The sequence below is a fragment of the Molothrus aeneus genome, unplaced genomic scaffold (genome assembly GCF_037042795.1).
Source record: "Molothrus aeneus isolate 106 unplaced genomic scaffold, BPBGC_Maene_1.0 scaffold_30, whole genome shotgun sequence".
Classification (NCBI taxonomy): domain Eukaryota; kingdom Metazoa; phylum Chordata; class Aves; order Passeriformes; family Icteridae; genus Molothrus; species Molothrus aeneus.
This window is the reverse complement of record NW_027098964.1, coordinates 4,874,683-4,893,208: the sequence shown is the minus strand read 5'-3', so window position 1 is coordinate 4,893,208 and position 18,526 is coordinate 4,874,683. Positions and strand designations below refer to the sequence as shown.

General features: G+C 55.2%; 1 protein-coding gene across 1 annotated transcript; it reads left to right on the top strand.

The window, feature by feature from the left end:
* Positions 1 to 816: 816 nt before the first annotated feature.
* Positions 817 to 18,467, top strand: PRKCSH (PRKCSH beta subunit of glucosidase II; the record flags this gene model as incomplete). The annotated part of the gene is made up of 15 exons (XM_066570262.1): positions 817 to 916; positions 2,607 to 2,702; positions 3,670 to 3,727; positions 4,287 to 4,404; positions 5,387 to 5,516; positions 6,209 to 6,296; positions 8,417 to 8,471; positions 9,662 to 9,748; positions 11,196 to 11,319; positions 12,357 to 12,458; positions 13,620 to 13,689; positions 14,216 to 14,305; positions 14,982 to 15,056; positions 15,770 to 15,869; positions 17,294 to 18,467. Coding segments are annotated over 15 exons (1,431 nt in total), but the record flags the coding sequence as incomplete, so codon positions are not given.
* Between the last annotated feature and the right edge of the window lie 59 nt (positions 18,468 to 18,526).

The window sequence follows — 18,526 nt, the reverse complement described above, 5'->3', positions numbered from 1 at the left end:
GTGAGTGACACCCCAAAATCACCCCCAAAAAACCCCAAAATCACCCCAAAAAACCCTCCAAAAAACCCCCCAAATCACCCCCAAAATCACCCCAAAAATCACCCCAAAATCACCCCAAAAAACCCCCAAAATCACCCCAAAAAAACCCCAAAAATCACCCCCAAAATCACCCCAAAATTACCCCAAAAACCCCAAAAATCACCCCCAAAATCACCCAAAAAAACCCCAAAATCACCCCAAAACCCCCCCAAAAACCCCCAAAATCACCCCCAAAATCACCCCAAAATTACCCCAAAAACCCCCAAAAATCACCCCCAAAATCACCCCAAAAACCCCCAAAATCACCCCAAAAACCCCTAAAATCGCCCCCAAAACTCCAAAAATCATCCTGAACCCAAAAACCCCAAAACCTACCCCAAATTCCAGAATTTTCCCCCTAATTTCCCCCAAATATCCCCAAATCCCCCCAAATTTCTCCCAAATTTCCCCCAAAATCCACCTAAATCCCCCCCAGATCCACCCTCAATCCCCAAATTTTCCCCCAACCCCCCCAAATCCCCCAATCACCCCAAAATCCCCAAATTTCTCCAAATTTCCCCAAATTTCCCCCAAAATCTCCCCTAACGCCCCCCCCAAATCCACCCTAAATCCCCCAAACCCCCTGAAAATCCCTAAATTTTTCCCCCCAACTTCCAAATTTCTCCCAAATTTCCCCCCCCAAATCCCTCCCAAATCCACCCTAAATCCCCCAATCACCCCAAAATCCCCAAATTTGCCCAAATTTCCCCAATTTTGCCCCAGAGCTGCCGTCGATGACCCTCGGGGCCGTTCCGCTGCCTGGACGGCTCCGGCTCCATCGCCTTCCACTGGGTCAACGACGACTACTGCGACTGCAAGGATGGGTCTGATGAGCCTGGTGGGTCCCCAGAACCCCAAAAACCACCCCAAAAATGAACTCGGCACCCCCAAAAACCCCCCAGGCCAATGGGAGCCCCAGAAACCCCAAAACTGCCCCAAAAACCTCAAAACTGCCCCAAAATCCACCCCAAAACCACCCCAAAAACCGCCCCAAAAAGCCCAAAACTGTGATTGCAGGGATGGGTCTGATGAGCCTGGTGGGTCCCCAAAACCCCAAAAACCACCCCAAAAATGAACTCGGGACCCCCAAAAACCCCCCGGGCCCATGGGAGCCCCAAAAACCCCAAAACTGCCCCGAAATCCACCCCAAAAACCACCCCAAAAACCCCAGAACTGCGACTGCAGGGATGGGTCTGATGAGCCTGGTGGGTCCCCAGAACCCCAAAAACCACCCCAAAAATGAACTCGGCACCCCCAAAAACCCCCCGGCCCATGGGAGCCCCAAAAACCCCAAAACTGCCCCGAAAACCACCCCAAAAACCCCAAAACTGCCCCAAAAACCCCAAAACTGGCCCCAAAAAGCCCAAAACTGTCATTGCAGGGATGGGTCTAATGAGCCTGGTGGGTCCCCAAAACCCCAAAAATAACCTCAAAAATACCCCAAAGCCACCCCAAAAATGAACTCGGGACCCCCCAACCCCCCCCCCCCCCAGGCAATGGGGGCCCCAAAAACCCCATAGAGAGCCCCAAAATCCACCCCAAAAACCCCAGAACTGCGACTGCAGGGACAGCTCTGATGAGCCTGGTGGGTCCCTAAAACCCCAAAAATAACCCCAAAAATACCCCAAAACCCCCCAGGGCTCTGGGAACCCCAAAAACCCCAAAACTGCCCCAAAAACCCTACAGGGAACCGCAAAAAAAAAACCCAAAGCCACCTCCAAAACCGGCCCAAAAACCCCAAAACTGCTCAAAATCCACCCCAAAACTGCCCCAGAAACCCCTCAGGGGCCCCCAAAAACCACCCCAGAACCCCCAAAATCCATCGGGGATCCCCCAAAATTCCGCCAGGATCCCCCCAAAATCCACTTTGGGACCCCCAGAATCTCTTCAGAACCGCCCAAAATCCCCTCAGACCCCCCAAATTTCCCCCAAAATCCCCTCAGGACCCCCCAAATTCCCCCAGGGAACCCCAAACCCCTCCCCATCACAGCCCCCTCCTCACTTTGAGGGACCCCAGGGCCCTTCTGGGACCTTCCCACCCCCCCAAATTTTGGGGAGGGGTCCCCAAAGTCTCTCTGGGTGCCCCCCCAGACCCCCCCAGACCGAGGGGTCCCCACAAATCCCCCCAGGGACCCCCAAAATTCCAGAATCCCCTCTCAAACCCCCCCCTCCCCAAAGCCCTTCCTCACTTTTAGGGACCCCAATTTCTGCCCCTGGGGCCCTTCTGGGACCTTCCCACCCCCCCAAATTTTGGGGAGGGACCCCCAAAGTCTCTCTGGGTGCCCCCCCCAGACCCCCCCAGACTGAGGGGTCCCCCCAAACCCCCCCAGGGACCCCAAAATTCCAGAATCCCCTCTCAAAACCCCTCCTGAGCTGACCCCCTGCTCAACTTTTGGGACCCCAGGACCCTTCTGGGACCTTCCTGCCCCCCCAAATTTTGGGGAGGGGTCCCCAAATTCTCTCTGGGTGCCCCCCCAGACTCCTCCCAGACCGAGGGGTCCCCCTAAAACGCCCCCAAACCCCCTCAGGGACCCCGGCGTGCCCCAACGGGCGCTTCCACTGCACCAACGCCGGGCACCGGCCCCGCAGCATCCCCGCGGCCCACGTCAACGACGGCGTCTGCGGTGCGGATTTGGGGGATTCTGGGGGGAATTGGGGGATTTGGGGGGTCCCTGAGGGAATTTTGGGGGTCCTGAGGGGGTTTGGGGGGAGTTTTGAGGGGTTTAGGGGCAGTTGAGGAGGTTTGGGCACTGCACCAATGCCGGGCACCGGCCCTGCAGCGTCCCTGCTGCTCACGTCAACGACGGCGTCTGCGGTGCGGATTTGGGGGGATTTGGGGGGATTTGGGGGGTCCTGAGGGGATTTGGGGGCTCTAGGTGGGAGTTGAGGGAATTTGAAGGGATTTGGGGGGGATTTGGGGAGGTTTGGGGGTCCTGGGGGCATCCTGAGGGATTTGGGGGGTCTGGGGGGGGGGATTTGGGAGCATTTGGGAAGGATTTGGGGTGGGTTTGGGGGGGGGGGTCCTGGGGGGATTTGAGGAGTTTTGGGGAGTCCTGTGGCGGTCCTGGGGGCATTTGGGCGGATTTTGGGGGGTCCTGGGAGGGGGGTTGAGGGGGTTTGGGGGAGATTTGAGGGGGTTTGGGGGGGAGTTGGGAAGGATTTGGGGGGATTTTGGGGAGTTTGGGGGGGTCCTGAGGGGATTTGGGGGTCCTGAAAGGGTTTGGGGGGGATTTGGGAAGGATTTGGGGGGATTTTGGGGGGTGCTGGGGAGGATTTTGGGTGGTCTTGGGGGGATTTTGGGGGGGATTTGGGGTGGTCTGGGAGGGGTTTGGGGGATGCTGGGGGGATTTTGGGGAGAGTTTGGGGAGAAGTTTGGGGGGGTCCTGAGGGGGGATTTTGGGGGCTCTAGGGGAGATCTGGGGGGGGGGGGGTGTCCTGAGGGGGATTTGGGGAGATTTTGGGGGGTCTTGAGGGGGTTTGGAGAATCCTGAGGGGATTTTGAGGGGTCCTGGGGGGGATTTTGGGAGGATTTTTGGGGTGTCTGGGGGGATTTTGGGGGATTCTGTGCTGATTTTGGGGGTCCCCCCCCAGATTGCTGCGATGGCACCGACGAGTGGGGGAGCGGGGCCGGCTGTGAGAACACCTGCAGGTCTGTACTGGTCCATACTGGTTTGTACTGGGCTGAACTGGTCCATACTGGTTTATACTGGTCCATACTGGTTTCCCCAGGGAGCAGGGCCGGCAGGAGCGCGAGGAGCGGCTCCGCTCAGGATGAACTGGTTTTTCCTGGTCTATACTGGTCCATACTGGTCTATACTGGTCCATACTGGTCTATACTGATTTTAACTGGATTTTCCTGATCCATACTGGTCCATACTGGTCTATACTGGTTTATACTGGTTTCCCCAGGGAGCAGGGCCGTCAGGAGCGCGAGGAGCGGCTCCGCTCGGGATGAACTGGTTTATACTGGTTTATACTGGTTTATACTGGTTTATACCGGTTTTTCCTGGTTTATACTGGTCCGAACTGGTCTATACTGGTCCATACTGGTTTCCCCAGGGAGCAGGGCCGTCAGGAGCGCGAGGAGCGGCTCCGCTCGGGATGAACTGGTTTATACTGGTTTATACTGGTTTATACTGGTTATACCGGTTTTTCCTGGTTTATACTGGTCCGAACTGGTCTATACTGGTCCATACTGGTTTCCCCAGGGAGCAGGGCCGGCAGGAGCGCGAGGAGCGGCTCCGCTCGGCCGCCCTGGCCAGGGAAGGTTTCGCGCTCCGGCAGCGCCTGGTGCAGGAGGCGGCCGAGGGAAAACGCCAGAAACAGGTGGGGAAAATGGGGAAATTTGGGGGGAAATTTGGGGGGAAATTTGCGGGAAATTTGCGGGGAAATTTGGGGGGAAATTTGGGGGAAATTTGGGGGGATTTTTGGGGGAAGTTGGGGGGAATTTTAGGGAAATTTCAGGGTTTTTTCAATATAATTTTGGGATAATTTTGGGAAAATTTCAGGATTATTTCAGGAAAATTTTGGGATAATTCTTGGGGTAATTTCTGATTATTTCCAGCGTAATTTCTGTGAGTTTTGGGATAATTCTGGGGAAATGTCAGGGTTTTTTTTTTTCAATAGAGTTTTGGGATAATTTTGGGAGAATTTTGGGATCATTCTGGGGGTAATTTCAGTGGAATTTGGGGGGAATTTTGGGGAAATTTCAGGGTTTTTCAATATAGTTTTGGGATAATTTTGTGAAAATTTTGGGATAATTCTGGGGGTAATTTCTGAATATTTCCAGGGTAATTTCTGTGAAATTTGGGGGAAATTTGGGGGGAATTTTTGGGTGTGTTTGTGTGTGCCAGGCCCGCTGGAGGCGCTGCAGGAGGGGCGGTCTCTGGGATAATATCAGGAAAAATTCAGGATAATTTCAGGATAATTTGGGGATAATTGAGAGATAACTTTGAGATAATTTCAGGATAATTTCAGGATAATTTTGGGGTCATTTTGTGTGTCCCAGGCCCGGCTGCAGGGGCTGCAGGAGGGGCGATCTCTGGGATAATTTGGGGATAATTTCACAATAATTTGGGGATAAATTCAGGATAATTTCGGGATAATTTGGGGATCATTTGGGGATAATTTGGGCTCATTTTGGGGTCATTTCGTGTCCCCCAGGCCCGGCTGGAGGCGCTGCAGGAGGGGCGGTCTCTGGGATAATTTCACGATAAATTCAGGATAATTTCAGGATAATTTCAGAATAATTTTAGGATAATTTCGGGGTAATTTCAGGATAATTTTGGGGTCATTTCGTGTCCCCCAGGCCCGGCTGGAGGCGCTGCAGGAGGCGCGGCGGGAGCTGGAGCAGCGCCTGGGGGCGCTCAGGGCGGCCAAGGAGGCGGCGGAGGGACCCGAGCAGGCGGCGCGGGCGGAGCTGCGCCGGAAATGGGCGGGTACGGGGGGAAATTGGGGAAATTTGGGGCTTTTTTTGGGATTTCTTGGGGTTTTGGGATTTCTGGGGGTTTTGGGGGGATTGGGCCTTTTTTTGGGGGTTTTTTTGGCTTTATTTGGGTTTTTTTTGGGTTTTATTTGCATTTTTTTGAGCTTTTTTTTGGGCTTTTTGAGGGATGAATTTTTGATCCCTGGGATGAATTTTTGGTCCCCCTGAGGAGTTTTGGGCTCCCCGGAATGAACTTTTGGGTCCCCAGGATGAATTTTTGGGTCCCTGGGATGAAAGAGAGAACCCAGGAGGAAACTGGGAGAAATTTGGAGGTCCTGAAGGAATTTGGTGATCCTGGGATGAACTTTTGGGTCTTCGGGAGGAATTCTTGATCCCTGGGATGGATTTTGGTCCCCCTGAGGAATTCTGGGCTCCCTGGGATGAATTTTTGTTCCCTGGGATGAATTTTTGCTCCCCAGGATGAACTTTTGGTCCCCTGAGAATTTTTGGGTCCCCGGGATGAATTTTTTTGGTCCCCCTGAGGAACTTTTGAGGGAACACAGGAGGAAACTGGAGAAATTTGGGGATTCTGGGATGAATTTTTCCTCCCTAGGAAGAATTTTTCCTGCCCTGGATGAATTTTTGGGTCCCCTTGATGAATTTTAGGCTCCCAAAATGCCCCAAATCCCCCCAATTTCCCTTTAGAGCAGAGAGCAGCAGCGGCAGCCGCGGCCCAGGATGGGGCCAGGGCGGGCGAGGCCTTCACGGAGCTCGACGGGGACGGGGACGGACGGCGAGTGCGGGGCCTTGGGGCCTGTGGGGCCAGCGGGGCCTGCGGGGCCTTTTGGGGTCTGTGGGGCCTTGGGGCCTATGGGGCCTGCGGGGCCTGTGGGGCCTTGGGGCCTGCGGGGCCAGCGGGGCCTGCGGGGCCTTTTGGGGCCTGTGGGGCCTTGGGGCCTGTGGGCCTGCGGGGGTTTTTGGGGCCTTTTGGGGCCTTTTGGGGCCTGTGGGGCCCACGGGGCCTGCGGGGCCTGTGGGGCCAGCGGGGCCTGCGGGGCTTTTTGGGGCCTTTTGGGGCCTTTTGGGGCCTGTGGGCCTGCGGGGCCTTTTGGGGCCTTTTGGGCCTTTTGGGGCCTGTGGGGCCTGCGGGGCCTTTTGGGGCCTGTGGGGCCTGTGGGGCTTGCGGGGCCAGCGGGGCCTGCGGGGCCTGTGGGGCCTTGGGGCCTGCGGGGCCAGCGGGGCCAGCGGGGCCTGCGGGGCCTTTTGGGGCCTGTGGGGCCTTGGGGCCTGCGGGGCCTGTGGGGCCTTGGGGCCTGTGGGGCCTGCGGGGCCTTTTGGGGCCTGTGGGGCCTGCGGGGGTTTTTGGGGCCTTTTGGGGCCTTTTGGGGCCTGTGGGGCCCGCGGGGCCTGCGGGGCCTGTGGGGCCTTGGGGCCTGTGGGGCCTTTTGGGGCCTGTGGGGCCTTGGGGCCTGTGGGGACTGCGGGGCCTTTTGGGGCCTGTGGGGCCTGCGGGGCCTGTGGGGCCTGCGGGGCTTTTTGGGGCATTTTTGGGGAGATGCTCGGGTTTTCTGTGAGATTTTTTGGGGGATTTTGGGGACTTTTGAGGGGTGTTTGGGGGATTTTGGGGGGACTTTTGGGGGATTTTTGAGGGGTTTTTGGGTGATTTTGGGGGGGATTTGTGGGGATATTGGAGGTGGTTTGGGAGTTTTTTTGGGGGATTTTTGGAGTTTTTAGGGGAAATAGGGTTTATTTGGGGACAGTTTTGGGGCTTTTGAGGGGGGATTTTGGGGGCCTTTTGGGGCTTTTTGGGGCATTTTGGGGCATTTTTGGGGTTCTGGGGCTTCTCAGGTGGGGTTTGGGGATTTTTGAGGGGTTTTTGAGGGGTTTTGGGTGGTTTTTGGGGGGGTTTTGGGGTTTTTAGGGGAATTTTCAGGGTTTATTTGGGGGCAGTTTTGGGGTTTTTGAGGGGGGATTTTTGGCTGGTTTTGGGGGGATTTTGGGTGGTTTTTTTGGGGGGATTTGGGTTTTTTTGGGAGGGGGTTTGGGGCTTCTCAGGTGGGGGACTAGGGATTTTTGAAGGGTTTTTGAGGGTTTTGGGCGGTTTTGGGGGATTTTGGGTGGTTTGGGGGATTTTTGGGGGGTGGGGTTTGGGGCTTTTCAGGTGGGGGGTTGAGGATTTTGGGGGATTTTTGAGGGGGTTTTGGGTGGTTTTGGGGGGAATGTTGGTTTTTTTGGGGGGGTTTTGGGGGCTTCTCAGGTGGGAGATTGGGGGATTTTTGAGGCGTTTTGGGGTGGTTTTGGGGGGATTTTTAGAGTTTTTAGGGGAATTTTCGGGGTTTATTTGGGGGCAGGTTTGGGTTTTTTGAGGGGGGATTTTGGGGACATTTTGGGGTTCTGGGGGGCTTTGGGGGCGTCTCCGGTGGGGTTTTGGGGATTTTTGAGGGGTTTTTGGGTGGTTTTGGGGGGATTTTTGGGGAAATGTTGGGGGGGATTTTTAAGGGGGTTTTGGGTGATTTTTGGGGTTTTTTGGGGGGGGATTTTTGGGGAAATGTTGGGGTTTTTTGGGTGCAGGTTTTGGGGTTTTTGGGGGGGGTTTGGGGTGATTTTAGGGACTTTTGAGGGATTTTTGTGGGGATTTTTTGGGGAAATTTTGGGGGGGATTTTCTTAGGATTTTGGGGGGTTTTGGGGAGATATTGGGGCTTTGTGAGGGATTTTTTGGGGGATTTTTTGGGGCATTTTTGGGGGAATTTTTGGGGAGATATTGGGGTTTTGTGAGGGATTTTTTTGGAAATTTTGGGGGATTTTTGGGGGGATTTTTTGTGGGATTCTGGAGGAGATTTAAGGGGGGATTTTGGGAGGATTTTGGGGGAATTTGGGTTTTTTGGATGCCCCTGACCCTCCTGTCCCCACAGGCTGACGTTGGCTGAGCTTAGAGCCCGCCCCGAGCTGGACATTCCTGAGATTGAGGTGAGAGCCCAAAAAACCCAAAATCAAAAAAATCCTCCCCAAAAAAACCCCCAAAAATCCAAATCCTCCCCTCAAAAAACGCTCCCAAAAATCCCTCAAAAAATCCCCCCAAAATTTTCCTAAAAATTCTTCAAAAATCCCCCCAAGAAAAACCCCAAAGAACTCCCAAAAATCTTCCAATAATCCATTAAAAAATCCCCAAAAATCTCAAAAAAATCCCCCAAAAAATCCTGAAAAATCCTCCAAAAATAAAATTAAAAAATACCAACCCCCCCAAAAAAAATCCCCAAAACCCACCCCAAAAAAATCTCATAAAATTCCAAAAAAACCCCTAAAAATCCAAAAAACTCTCCAAAATAATGCCCAAAAAATCCCCATCAATAAACCCCTAAAAACTCAAAAAAAAAAAACCCCACAAAACCCCCAGAAAACCTCAAAAAAATCCTTGAAAAATCCCCCCAAAAATCCCCAAAAAAATCCTCAAAAAACCCTGAAAGAACTCTCAGAAAAACTCAAAAACAAATCCCCAAAAAATCCCCCACAAAAATCCCAAATATCCCCACCAAAGAAACGTCAAAAAACTCACAAAAAAACCCCCAAAAACTCTTAAAAAATCCCAAAAAAACCTCCAAAAAATCCTTGAAAAATCCCCAAAATTCCCCAAAAAAATCCCCCCAAAAAAACCCCAAAAATCCCCCAAAAATCCTCAAAAAACCCTCAAAAAACTCACAAAAAACCCCTAAAAATCCCCAAAAAACTCACAAAAAATCCTTGAGAAATCCCCCAAATTCCCCAAAAAATCCTAAAAAAAACCCCCAAGAAACTCCCAAAAAACCTCAAAAAAACCCCAAAATTCCCCAAAAAATCCTCAAAAAAAAAAACCCAAAAAATCCTCAAAAAACCCCAAAAAACTCACAAAAAACCCCCAAAAACTCCCCAAAAAACTCAAAAAAACCCCAAAAAATCCTCGAGAAATCCCCAAAATTCCCCAAAAACTCCTCAAAAAACCCCCCAAAACTCCGCCTCAAAAAAAATCCCAAAATCCCCCCCAAAAAAACCCCAAAATCCCCCCCAAAAAACCCCAAAAATCCTCAAAAAAACCCAAATTCCCCCCAAAAACCCCAAAATTCCCCCAAAAAATCCTAAAATCCCCGTCCCCAATTTGGGGTCCCCCCCCTGTGCCCCCCCAGGCCGAGCTGGGCCCCGAGGGCTCCGTGGATTCCGGAACCTTCCGGGAGCGGCTCTGGGGCAGCGTCCGGGAGCGGCTGCGGGGCCAGGTGGGAATTCGGGGTCCCCAAATTTGGGGAATTTGGGGTCCCGAAATTTGGGGGTTTGGAACCTCAGATTTGGGGGTTTGGGGGATTTTGGGGGTTCCTGAAATTTGGGGGTTCTGGAGGTTTTGGTTCCTGAAATTTGGGGATTTTGGGGGTTCCTGAAATTTGGGGGTTTTGGGAACTTGGGAAGGGTGAAAAGTTGGGGAGGGGTCCCAAAATTTGGGGGTTTAGGAGGCCCAAATTTGGGGATTTTGGGGGTTCCTGAAATTTGGGGTTTTTGGGGGATTTTGGTTCCTGAAATTTGGGGTTTTGGGGGAACTTGGAAAGGGTGAAAAGTTGGGGAGGGGTCCCAAAATTTGGGGGTTTAGGAGGCCCAAATTTGGGGATTTTGGGGGTTCCTGAAATTTGGGGGTTTTGGTGCTCAGGGGGGCCCTAAAATTGAAGGAGTTGGAATTTGGGGAGGGGTCCCAAATTTGGGGGGTTGGGAACCCCAAATTTGGGGGTTTGGGGGATTTTGGTTCCTGAAATTTGGGGATTTTGGGAACTTGGGAAGGATCAAAAGGGTCCCAAAATTTGGGGGTTTAGGAACCCCGAATTTGGGGGTTTGGGGGATTTTGAGGGTTCCCGAAATTTGGGGTTTTGGGGGAACTTGGAAAGGGTCAAAAGTTGGGGTGGGGTCCCAAAATTTGGGGGGTTTGGGATCCCCAAATTTGGGGGTTTGGGATCCCCAAATTTGGGGTTTTTGGGGGATTTTGGTTCCTGAAATTTGGGGGTTTTGGTGCTCAGGGGGCCCTAAAATTGAAGGGGTTGGAATTTGGGGAGGGGTCCCAAAATTTGGGATTTTGGTTCCTGGAATTTGGGGGTTTGGGGAACCTCAAATTTGGGGGTTTGGGGGGATTTTGGGGGATTCTGAAATTTGGGGGTTTTGGGAACTTGGAAAGGGTCAAAATTTGGGGGGGGGGTGCCCTAAAATTGAAGGGGTGGGAATTTGGGGAGGGGTCCCAAAATTGGGGGGTTTGAGAGGCCGAAATTTGGGGCTTTTGGGGGATTTTGGGGGTTTCCTGAAATTTGGGGGTTTTGGGGATTTTTGGGGATTCTTGAATTTTGGGGGTTTTGGGGGTTTGGGACCCCCAAATTTGGGGGTTTGGGGATTTTGGGGGTTCCTGAAATTTGGGGGTTTTAGGAACTTGGGAAGGGTCAAAAGGGTCCCAAAATTTGGGGGCTTGGGAACCCCAAATTTGGGGGTTTGGGGGATTTTGGGAGTTCCTGAAATTTGGGGGTTTTGGGGAATTTGGGGAGGGGTCCCAAGGCCTCTTTTGGGGGGGGTCCTACCCCAATTTTGGGGGTCCCAGGGATTTTTTTGGGTTCCCATCCCAATTTTGGGGTCCCAGGGAGTTTTTGGGGTCCCATCCCAATTTTGGGGGTTCCCACCCCAATTTCGGGGTCCCAGGACCCCCCCGAGCCCCCCCAGCCCCCCCGAGCGCCCCCCGAGCCCCCCGAGGATGAGGAGGAGGAGGAAGAGCCCGAGGAGAAGGAGGAGGAGGAGGAGGAGGAGGAGGAAGAGCAGGAGGAAGGCCCTGAGCAGGTTTGGGGGGTCCCACACCCCGAATTTGGGGGGGATTCCAAAAATTTTGGGGGTCCTGAACCTCAAATTTTAGGAAAATCCCCAATTTGAGGGGTCCCAAACCCCAAATTTTGGGGTTTCCCCAATTCTGGGGTTCCTCAATTTAGGGGCTCCTGAACCCCAAATTTTGGGGGTCCCAAACCCCAAATTTTTGGGGTTCCCACATTTTGGGGTGGGGGGTCTTAAACCCCGAATTTTTGGGGTTTCCCAATTTTGGGCGTCCTGAACCCCAAATTTGGGGGGTTCCCCAATTCTGGGGGATCCTAAACCCCGATGTTTTGGGGTTCCTCAATTTTGGGGTCCCAACCCCCAAATTTTTGACCTTCCACAATTTTAGGGCGTCCTGACCCCCAAGTTTTTAGGGTTCCCAAACCCGAATTTTTGGGGTTCCCGCATTTTGGGGGATCTCAAACCCCAAATTTTGGGGATTCCCAAATTTTGGGGTCCCAAACCCCAAATTTTTGGGGTTCCCGCATTTTGGGGTATTCTGAACCCCAAATTTTAGGAAATCCCCAATTTTGGGGGCTCCTGAACCCCAAATTTTTGTGCTTCTCCAATTCTGGGGGGTCTTCCACCTCAAATTTTGGGGGTTCCCCAAGTTTTTAGGGCGTCCCAAACCCCAAATTTTGGGGGCTCCCGAACCCCAAATTTGGCCCCTCCAGAGCATGAACCACCCCCCCCCCAAAATGGGGCCGAATTGGGGGGGAAAGGGGAAAATTTTGGGGTCCCCACGCTGTACATTTTTGGGGAAGGGTCCCAAACTTCACTTTGAGGGTGGTGGGACCCCAAATTTCCAGGGTGGGACCCCAAATTTTGGGGTTTGGGACCCCGAATTCAACGCTCCCAAAATGGAACCAAATTTGGGGGGTGGGGAAGGGGCAAATTTTGGGCCCCCCCCCCCCCCCCCCCCCCCCCTTGGCCTGAGCCCCAAATTTGGGGGGTGGGGACCCCCCCTGACCCCTCCCCCCCTCCCCTCCCCCCCCCCAGGTGGCCCCGGTGCCCCCCCAGGAGGGGGAGGGGGAGGGGAAGGGGAGGAGCCCCCCCAGGAGGAGCCGCCCCCGGACCCCCGGACCCAGGAGCTGATGGACGGTGGGGGAGGGGACCTGGGGGACATGGGGGGGGATTTGGGGGGGTTTGGGGGTCCTGGGGGGGAAATGGGGGGAAATGGGGGGGATTTGGGGGGATTTGGGGGTCCTGGGGGGGAAATGGGGGGAAATGGGGGGGATTGGGGGGATTGGGGGAAATGGGGGGGAATGGGGGGGTTTGGGGGAAATGGGGGGGATTTGGGGGGGAAATGAGGGGGTTGGGGGGCACTGGGGGTCCTGGGGGGGTTTGGGGGGAAATGGGGGGAAATGGGGGGATTTGGGGGGGTTTGGGGAAATGGGGGGGTTTGGGGGTGGATTTAGGGGGTCCTGAGGGGATTTGGGGGGAAATGGGGGGATTTGGGGGGGGAATGGGGGGGAAATGGGGGAGATTTGGGGAGATTTAGGGGGGAATTTGGGGGGAAATGGGGGGGTTTGGGGGGTCCTGAGGGGGATTTGGGGTCCTGGGGGGGTTTGGGGGGGATTTGGGGGGAAATGGGGGGGATTGGGGGGAGACTGGGGGGGAATGGGGGGGTTTGGGGGGATTTGCCTGATTTGGGGGGATTTGGGGGGGATTTATGGGGTGTTGGGGGGGATTTGGGGGAAATTGGGGGGGGATTTGGGAATCTTGGGGGGATTTGGGCAGATTGGGGGGATTTGGGGGGGTTTAGGGGAGATTTGGGGGGAGATTGGGGGGAAATGGGGGGATTTGGGGAAGTTTGGGGGGGATTTGGGGGGACAATGGGGGGGATTTGGGGACAATGGGGGGGATTTGCCTGATTTGGGGTGGATTTGGGGGGGTCCTGAGGGGGATTTGGGGGAAATTGGGGGAAAATGAGGGGGATTTGGGGGCATTGAGGGGATTGGGGGGGATTTGGGGAAGTTTGGGGGGATTTGGGGGCACAATTGGGGGGGGATTTGCCTGATTTGGGGAGGGATTTCGGGGGGTTTAGGGGAGATTTGGGAGGATTTGGGGGGGATTTATGGGGTGTTGGGGGGGATTTGGGGGGACATGGGGGGATTGAGGGGGATTTGGGGGCGGATTTGGGGGGGATTGGGGTGGTCCTGGGGGGATTTAGGGGGATCTGAGGGGGATTGGGTTGGATTTGGGGGGTCCTGGGGTGATTTTGGGCTGATTTTGGCTGATTTTGGGGTTTTTCCCCCCCAGCCGCCCAACGCGCTCGGGACGATTTGGCCGCGGCCGAGCGGGAGCTGAAGGAGGCCGAGGAGGGGATCAGGTGGGGACCCCCAAAAACGGGCCTGGGACCCCAAAAACACCAAAAACAGGCCTGGGACCCCCAAAAATGGGCCTGGGACCCCAAAAACACCAAAAACAGGCCTGGGACCCCCAAAAATGGGCCTGGGACCCCCAAAAATGGAGCAGGGACCCCCAAAAACACCAAAAATGGAGCTGGGACCCCCAAAAACAGACCTGGGACCCCAAAAACACCAAAAATGGGCCTGGGACCCCCAAAAAATGGGCCTGGGACCCCCAAAAACGGATCTGGGACCCCAAAAACACCAAAAATGGACCTGGGACCCCAAAAACAGACCTGGGACCCCCAAAAATGGACCTGGGAGCCCCAAAAACGCACCTGGGACCCCCAAACCCTTTCAGGGCCCCCCCCGTGCCTCAGTTTCCCGGCTCCCAGAGGGAATTTGGGGCCTTTGGGGCTCTGGGGGGGGTTTGGGGATGGGGATTTTTTTGGGGGGACCCCGGGGGGGTTTTGGGGACCCCCCCGACCCCCCCTTTGTGCCCCCCAGGGCCCTGGAGCTGGAGCTGGGTTTGGATTTCGGGCCCGAGGGGGAATTCTCGTACCTGTACAACCAATGCTGGGAGCTGGGCACCAGCGAGTACGGGGGGAGCGGGGGATTGGGGGGTCCTGGGGGGGTCTGGGGGGTCCTGGGGGGAGTTTGGGGGGTCCTAGGGGGGGTTTGGGGGGTCCTGGGGGGAGTTTGGGGGGTCCTGGGGGGATTTGGGGCAGTTTGGGGGGGATCTGGGGGAGTTTGGGGGGGATTTGGGGGGGATTTAGGGGATTTTGAGGGGTCCTGGGGGGAATTTGGGGGGTCCTGGGGGATTTGGGGGGTTTGGGGAGGATTTGAGGGGGATTTCAGAGGATCTGGGGGGATTTTGGGGGGTCCTGGGGGAGGATTTGGGGGGTTTGGGGAAGTTCGGGGGAATTTAGGGAGGATTTGAGGGAGGTTTGGGGGGAATTTGGGGGAGTTTGAGGGGTCCTGGGGGGGATTTGGAGGGGATTTGGGAACGTTTGGGGGAGTTTGGGGGGTCCTGGGGGGATTTGGGGGAGTTTGGGGGGTCCTGGGGGGATTTGGGGGAGTTTGAGGGGGTTTGGAGGGGATTTTGGGGGGATTTAGGGGATTTTGGGGGGCCCCGGGAGGGATTTTAGGGGGTCCTGAGAGGAATCTGGGGGGGTCCTTGGAGGATTTGGGGTCTGGGGATATTTTGGGGAGGGGTCCCTGTGGCTTTGGGGCCATTTTTGGGGTCATTTTTGGGGTTCCCCCCCCCCCCCAGGTACCTGTACCGGCTCTGCCCCTTCCAGCGCGTGACCCAGAGACCCAAAAACGGCGGCGCCGAGACCAGCCTGGGGTAGGGCACCCCAAAATCACCCCAAAATCACCCCAAAATACCCCCCAAATCACCAAAAAACCGCCCCAAAATATCCCAAAATCACCCCAAAACACCCCAAAATCACCAAAAACCACCCCAAAACCACTCCAAATAAACCCCAAAATCACCCCAAAAACCACCTTGGGAACCCCAAAATCACCTCAAGGCACCCCAAAATCCCCCCTGGGGACCTGAAAAACCCCCAAAATACTGGAAACCCCTAAATGACCCCAAAAACCACATTAGGAACCCCAAAACACCCCAAAATCACCCCAAAAACGGCAGCCCCAGGACCAGCCTGGGCTAGGGCCCCCCAAAAACCCCAAAATCGACCCAAAAGCCCCCCAAAATACCCCAATCCCCCCCCGGGGACCCCAAAATCACCCCAAAATACCTCTGAGAACCCCAAAATAACCCCAAAAATCACCCTGGGGGACCCCAAAACCCCCACCCCAAACCCCAAATCTCCCTGGGGATCCCCAAATTTGCCCCGGACACCCCAAAATTCCCCTTGGGGACCCCCAAACTCCCCCAGCGTGGCCTCGGAGCTCGGCCCTGAGCGCCCCAAAACCGCCCTGGCCCCGCCCCCCCGGGTCACGTGACCCCCTTGGCCCCGCCCCCTGGTGTCATGTGACCTCAGCTGGCCCCTCCCCCCGGTGTCACGTGACCTCAGCTGGCCCCTCCCCCCGCAGGCTCTGGGGCTCCTGGGCGGGGCCCGAAGGCGACAAATTCGGGGCCCAGAAATACGAGGGGGGCACCGGGTGCTGGCAGGGCCCCAACAGGGCCACCACGGTGAGTGACGTCATCATCGGGGGTGGGGCCAGACCTGAGTGACGTCATCGGGGTCACCTGTACCCCGTCATTATCTGTGTGGTGTCACCTGTGTCACCTGAACCTCACCTGTGCCACCAAACCCACCCCAAAGCCCAGGGGCTGCCGGCAGGGGCCAATCAGGGCCACCACGGGGAGTGACGTCATCATCGGGGGTGGGGTCACACCTGAGTGATGTCATCGGGGTCACATCTGTGTGACGTCATCGGGGTGTCACACCTGAGCGACGTCATCATCGGGGGGGGGGGTCACACCTGTGTGACGTCATCATCGGGGTCACACCTGAGTGACGTCATCGGGGTCACATTGGTGTGACGTCATCATTGGGGTGTCACCTGTGTGACGTCATTGCCACATCACCTGTCTGTCCCACCTGTGTGATGTCACCTGTGTGATGTCACCTGTGTGACGTCACCTGTGTCACCTCTGTCACCCGTACCCTGTCCCACCTGTGTGATGTCACCTGTGTCACCTGTGTCACCCGTACCCTGTCCCACCTGTGTGTCGCTGCCACCCGTGTCCCCAAGACCCTCCCCAAACCCACCTGGGCCAGCACAGCAGCACCTGGGTCACCTGTGTGACATCACCCGTGTGACATCGTCTGTGTGACATCGTCTGTGTGACGTCACCTGTGTGACATCATCTGTGTGACATCACCTGTGTGACATCGCCTGTGTGACGTCACCTGTGTGACATCGTCTGTGTGACCTGGGTGTCACGTGTGTCCCTAAAGGTCACCCGAGCCCCTGCAATGTCCCCAGACCTCCCTGTCCCTGTCCCTGCTCCAGGTGTCCCCCCCAGGTGTGCTCAGGTGTGTCCCAGGTGTCCCCAGGTGTCCCCAGGTGTCCCCAGGTGTGTCCTCAGGTGTCTCAGGTGTCCCTCTCAGGTGTCTCAGGTGTCCCCATTTCCCCCAGCTGTCCCCAGGTGTGTCCCAGGTGTCCCCAGGTGTCCCTCTCAGGTGTCCCCAGGTGTGTCCCAGGTATCTCAGGTGTCTCAGGTGTCCTCAGGTGTCCCCGTTGTCCCCAGGTGTGTCCCAGGTGTCCCCAGGTGTCCCTCTCAGGTGTCCCCATTGTCCCCAGGTGTCTCAGGTGTCCCCGTTTCCCCCCAGGTGTCCCCAGGTGTCCCTCCCAGGTGTCCCAGCTGTCCCAGGTGTCCCCAGGTGTCTCAGGTGTCCCCATTGTCCCCAGGAGTGGCTCAGGTGTCCCCCAGGTGTCCCAGCTGTCCCAGGTGTCCCCATTGTCCCCGTTGTCCCCAGGTGTCCCCCGGTGTCTCAGGTGTCCCCGTTGTCCCCAGGTGTGTCCCAGCTGTCCCAGGTGTGTCCCAGGTGTCCCAGGTGTGTCCCAGCTGTCCCAGGTGTCCCTCTCAGGTGTCCCCGTTGTCCCCAGGTGCGGCTCAGGTGCGGCCCCTCCACGGCGCTGGCGGCGGCGCTGGAGCCGAGTCGCTGCGAGTACCTGCTGGAGCTGGAGACGCCCGCGGCCTGCAGGGAACCCCTGGCGCTGCACGAGGAGCACGACGAGCTCTGAGAGACCCGAAACGGCCCAAAATCACCCCAAAAATACCCTGAAAATATCCTGAAAATATCACAAAATTATCCCAAAAATATCCAGAGAAATCTCCCCAAACCCTGCAGGGAACCCCCGGCCCTGCACGAGGAGCACGACAAGCTCTGAGAGACCCAAAACCCCCTGAAATCACCCCAAAAATATCCTGAGAATATCCCAAAATTATCCCATAAAATATTCACAAAATATCACAAAAATATCCCAAAAATATCCAAGAAATCTCCCCAAAAATGCCCCAAACCCTGCAGGGAACCCCCAGCCCTGCACGAGGGGCACAACGAGCTCTGAGAGACCCAAAACAGCCCCAAATCACCCCAAAAATATCCTGAGAATATCCCAAAATTATCCCGAAAATATCTCAAAAATTAGCCCTAAAAATATCCTAAAAATCGCCCCAAATTATCCCCAAAATCTCCCAAAAATGCCTCAAAAAACCTCCAAAAATCCCCCAAAAAATATCCCAAAAAATGCCCCACGAAAACATTCCAACCTCCCCAAAAAACCCCAAAAAAACCCCAAAATCTCCCTTAAAAAACCCCAAAATCCCCCCCAAAAAACCCCAAAATCCCCCCAAAAACCCAAAATCCCCCCAAAAACCCAAAATCCCCCCAAAAACCCAAAATCCCCCCAAAAAACCCCAAATCTCCCTAAAAACCCCAAAATCCCCCAAAAAGCCCCAAAATCTCCCTAAAAAAATCCAAAATCCCCCAAAGAATCCCCAAATCCCCCCCGTGCCTCAGTTTCCCTTGCCCTGGGATCCCAAATTTGGTGATTTGGGGAGATTTTTTCCCAAATTTTGGGGGATTTTCCCCAAATTTTGGGGGATTTTTCTCCTGAATTTTGGGGGCTTTTCCCCAAATTTTGGGGTTTTTTCCCTGCCTCAGTTTCCCTCTCCCCCAAGGACCATCCCAAACTCCCAAATCTTGGAATTTTGAGATGGGGAATGGCCCAAAATCCCTCAAAAAACCCAAAAAAAACCCACTTGGAAAAGGGGGGGGGGAAAATCCCCAAAACTGGGGTTAAAAATAAAAACTTCTAAAAAATCAAAATGAAAAC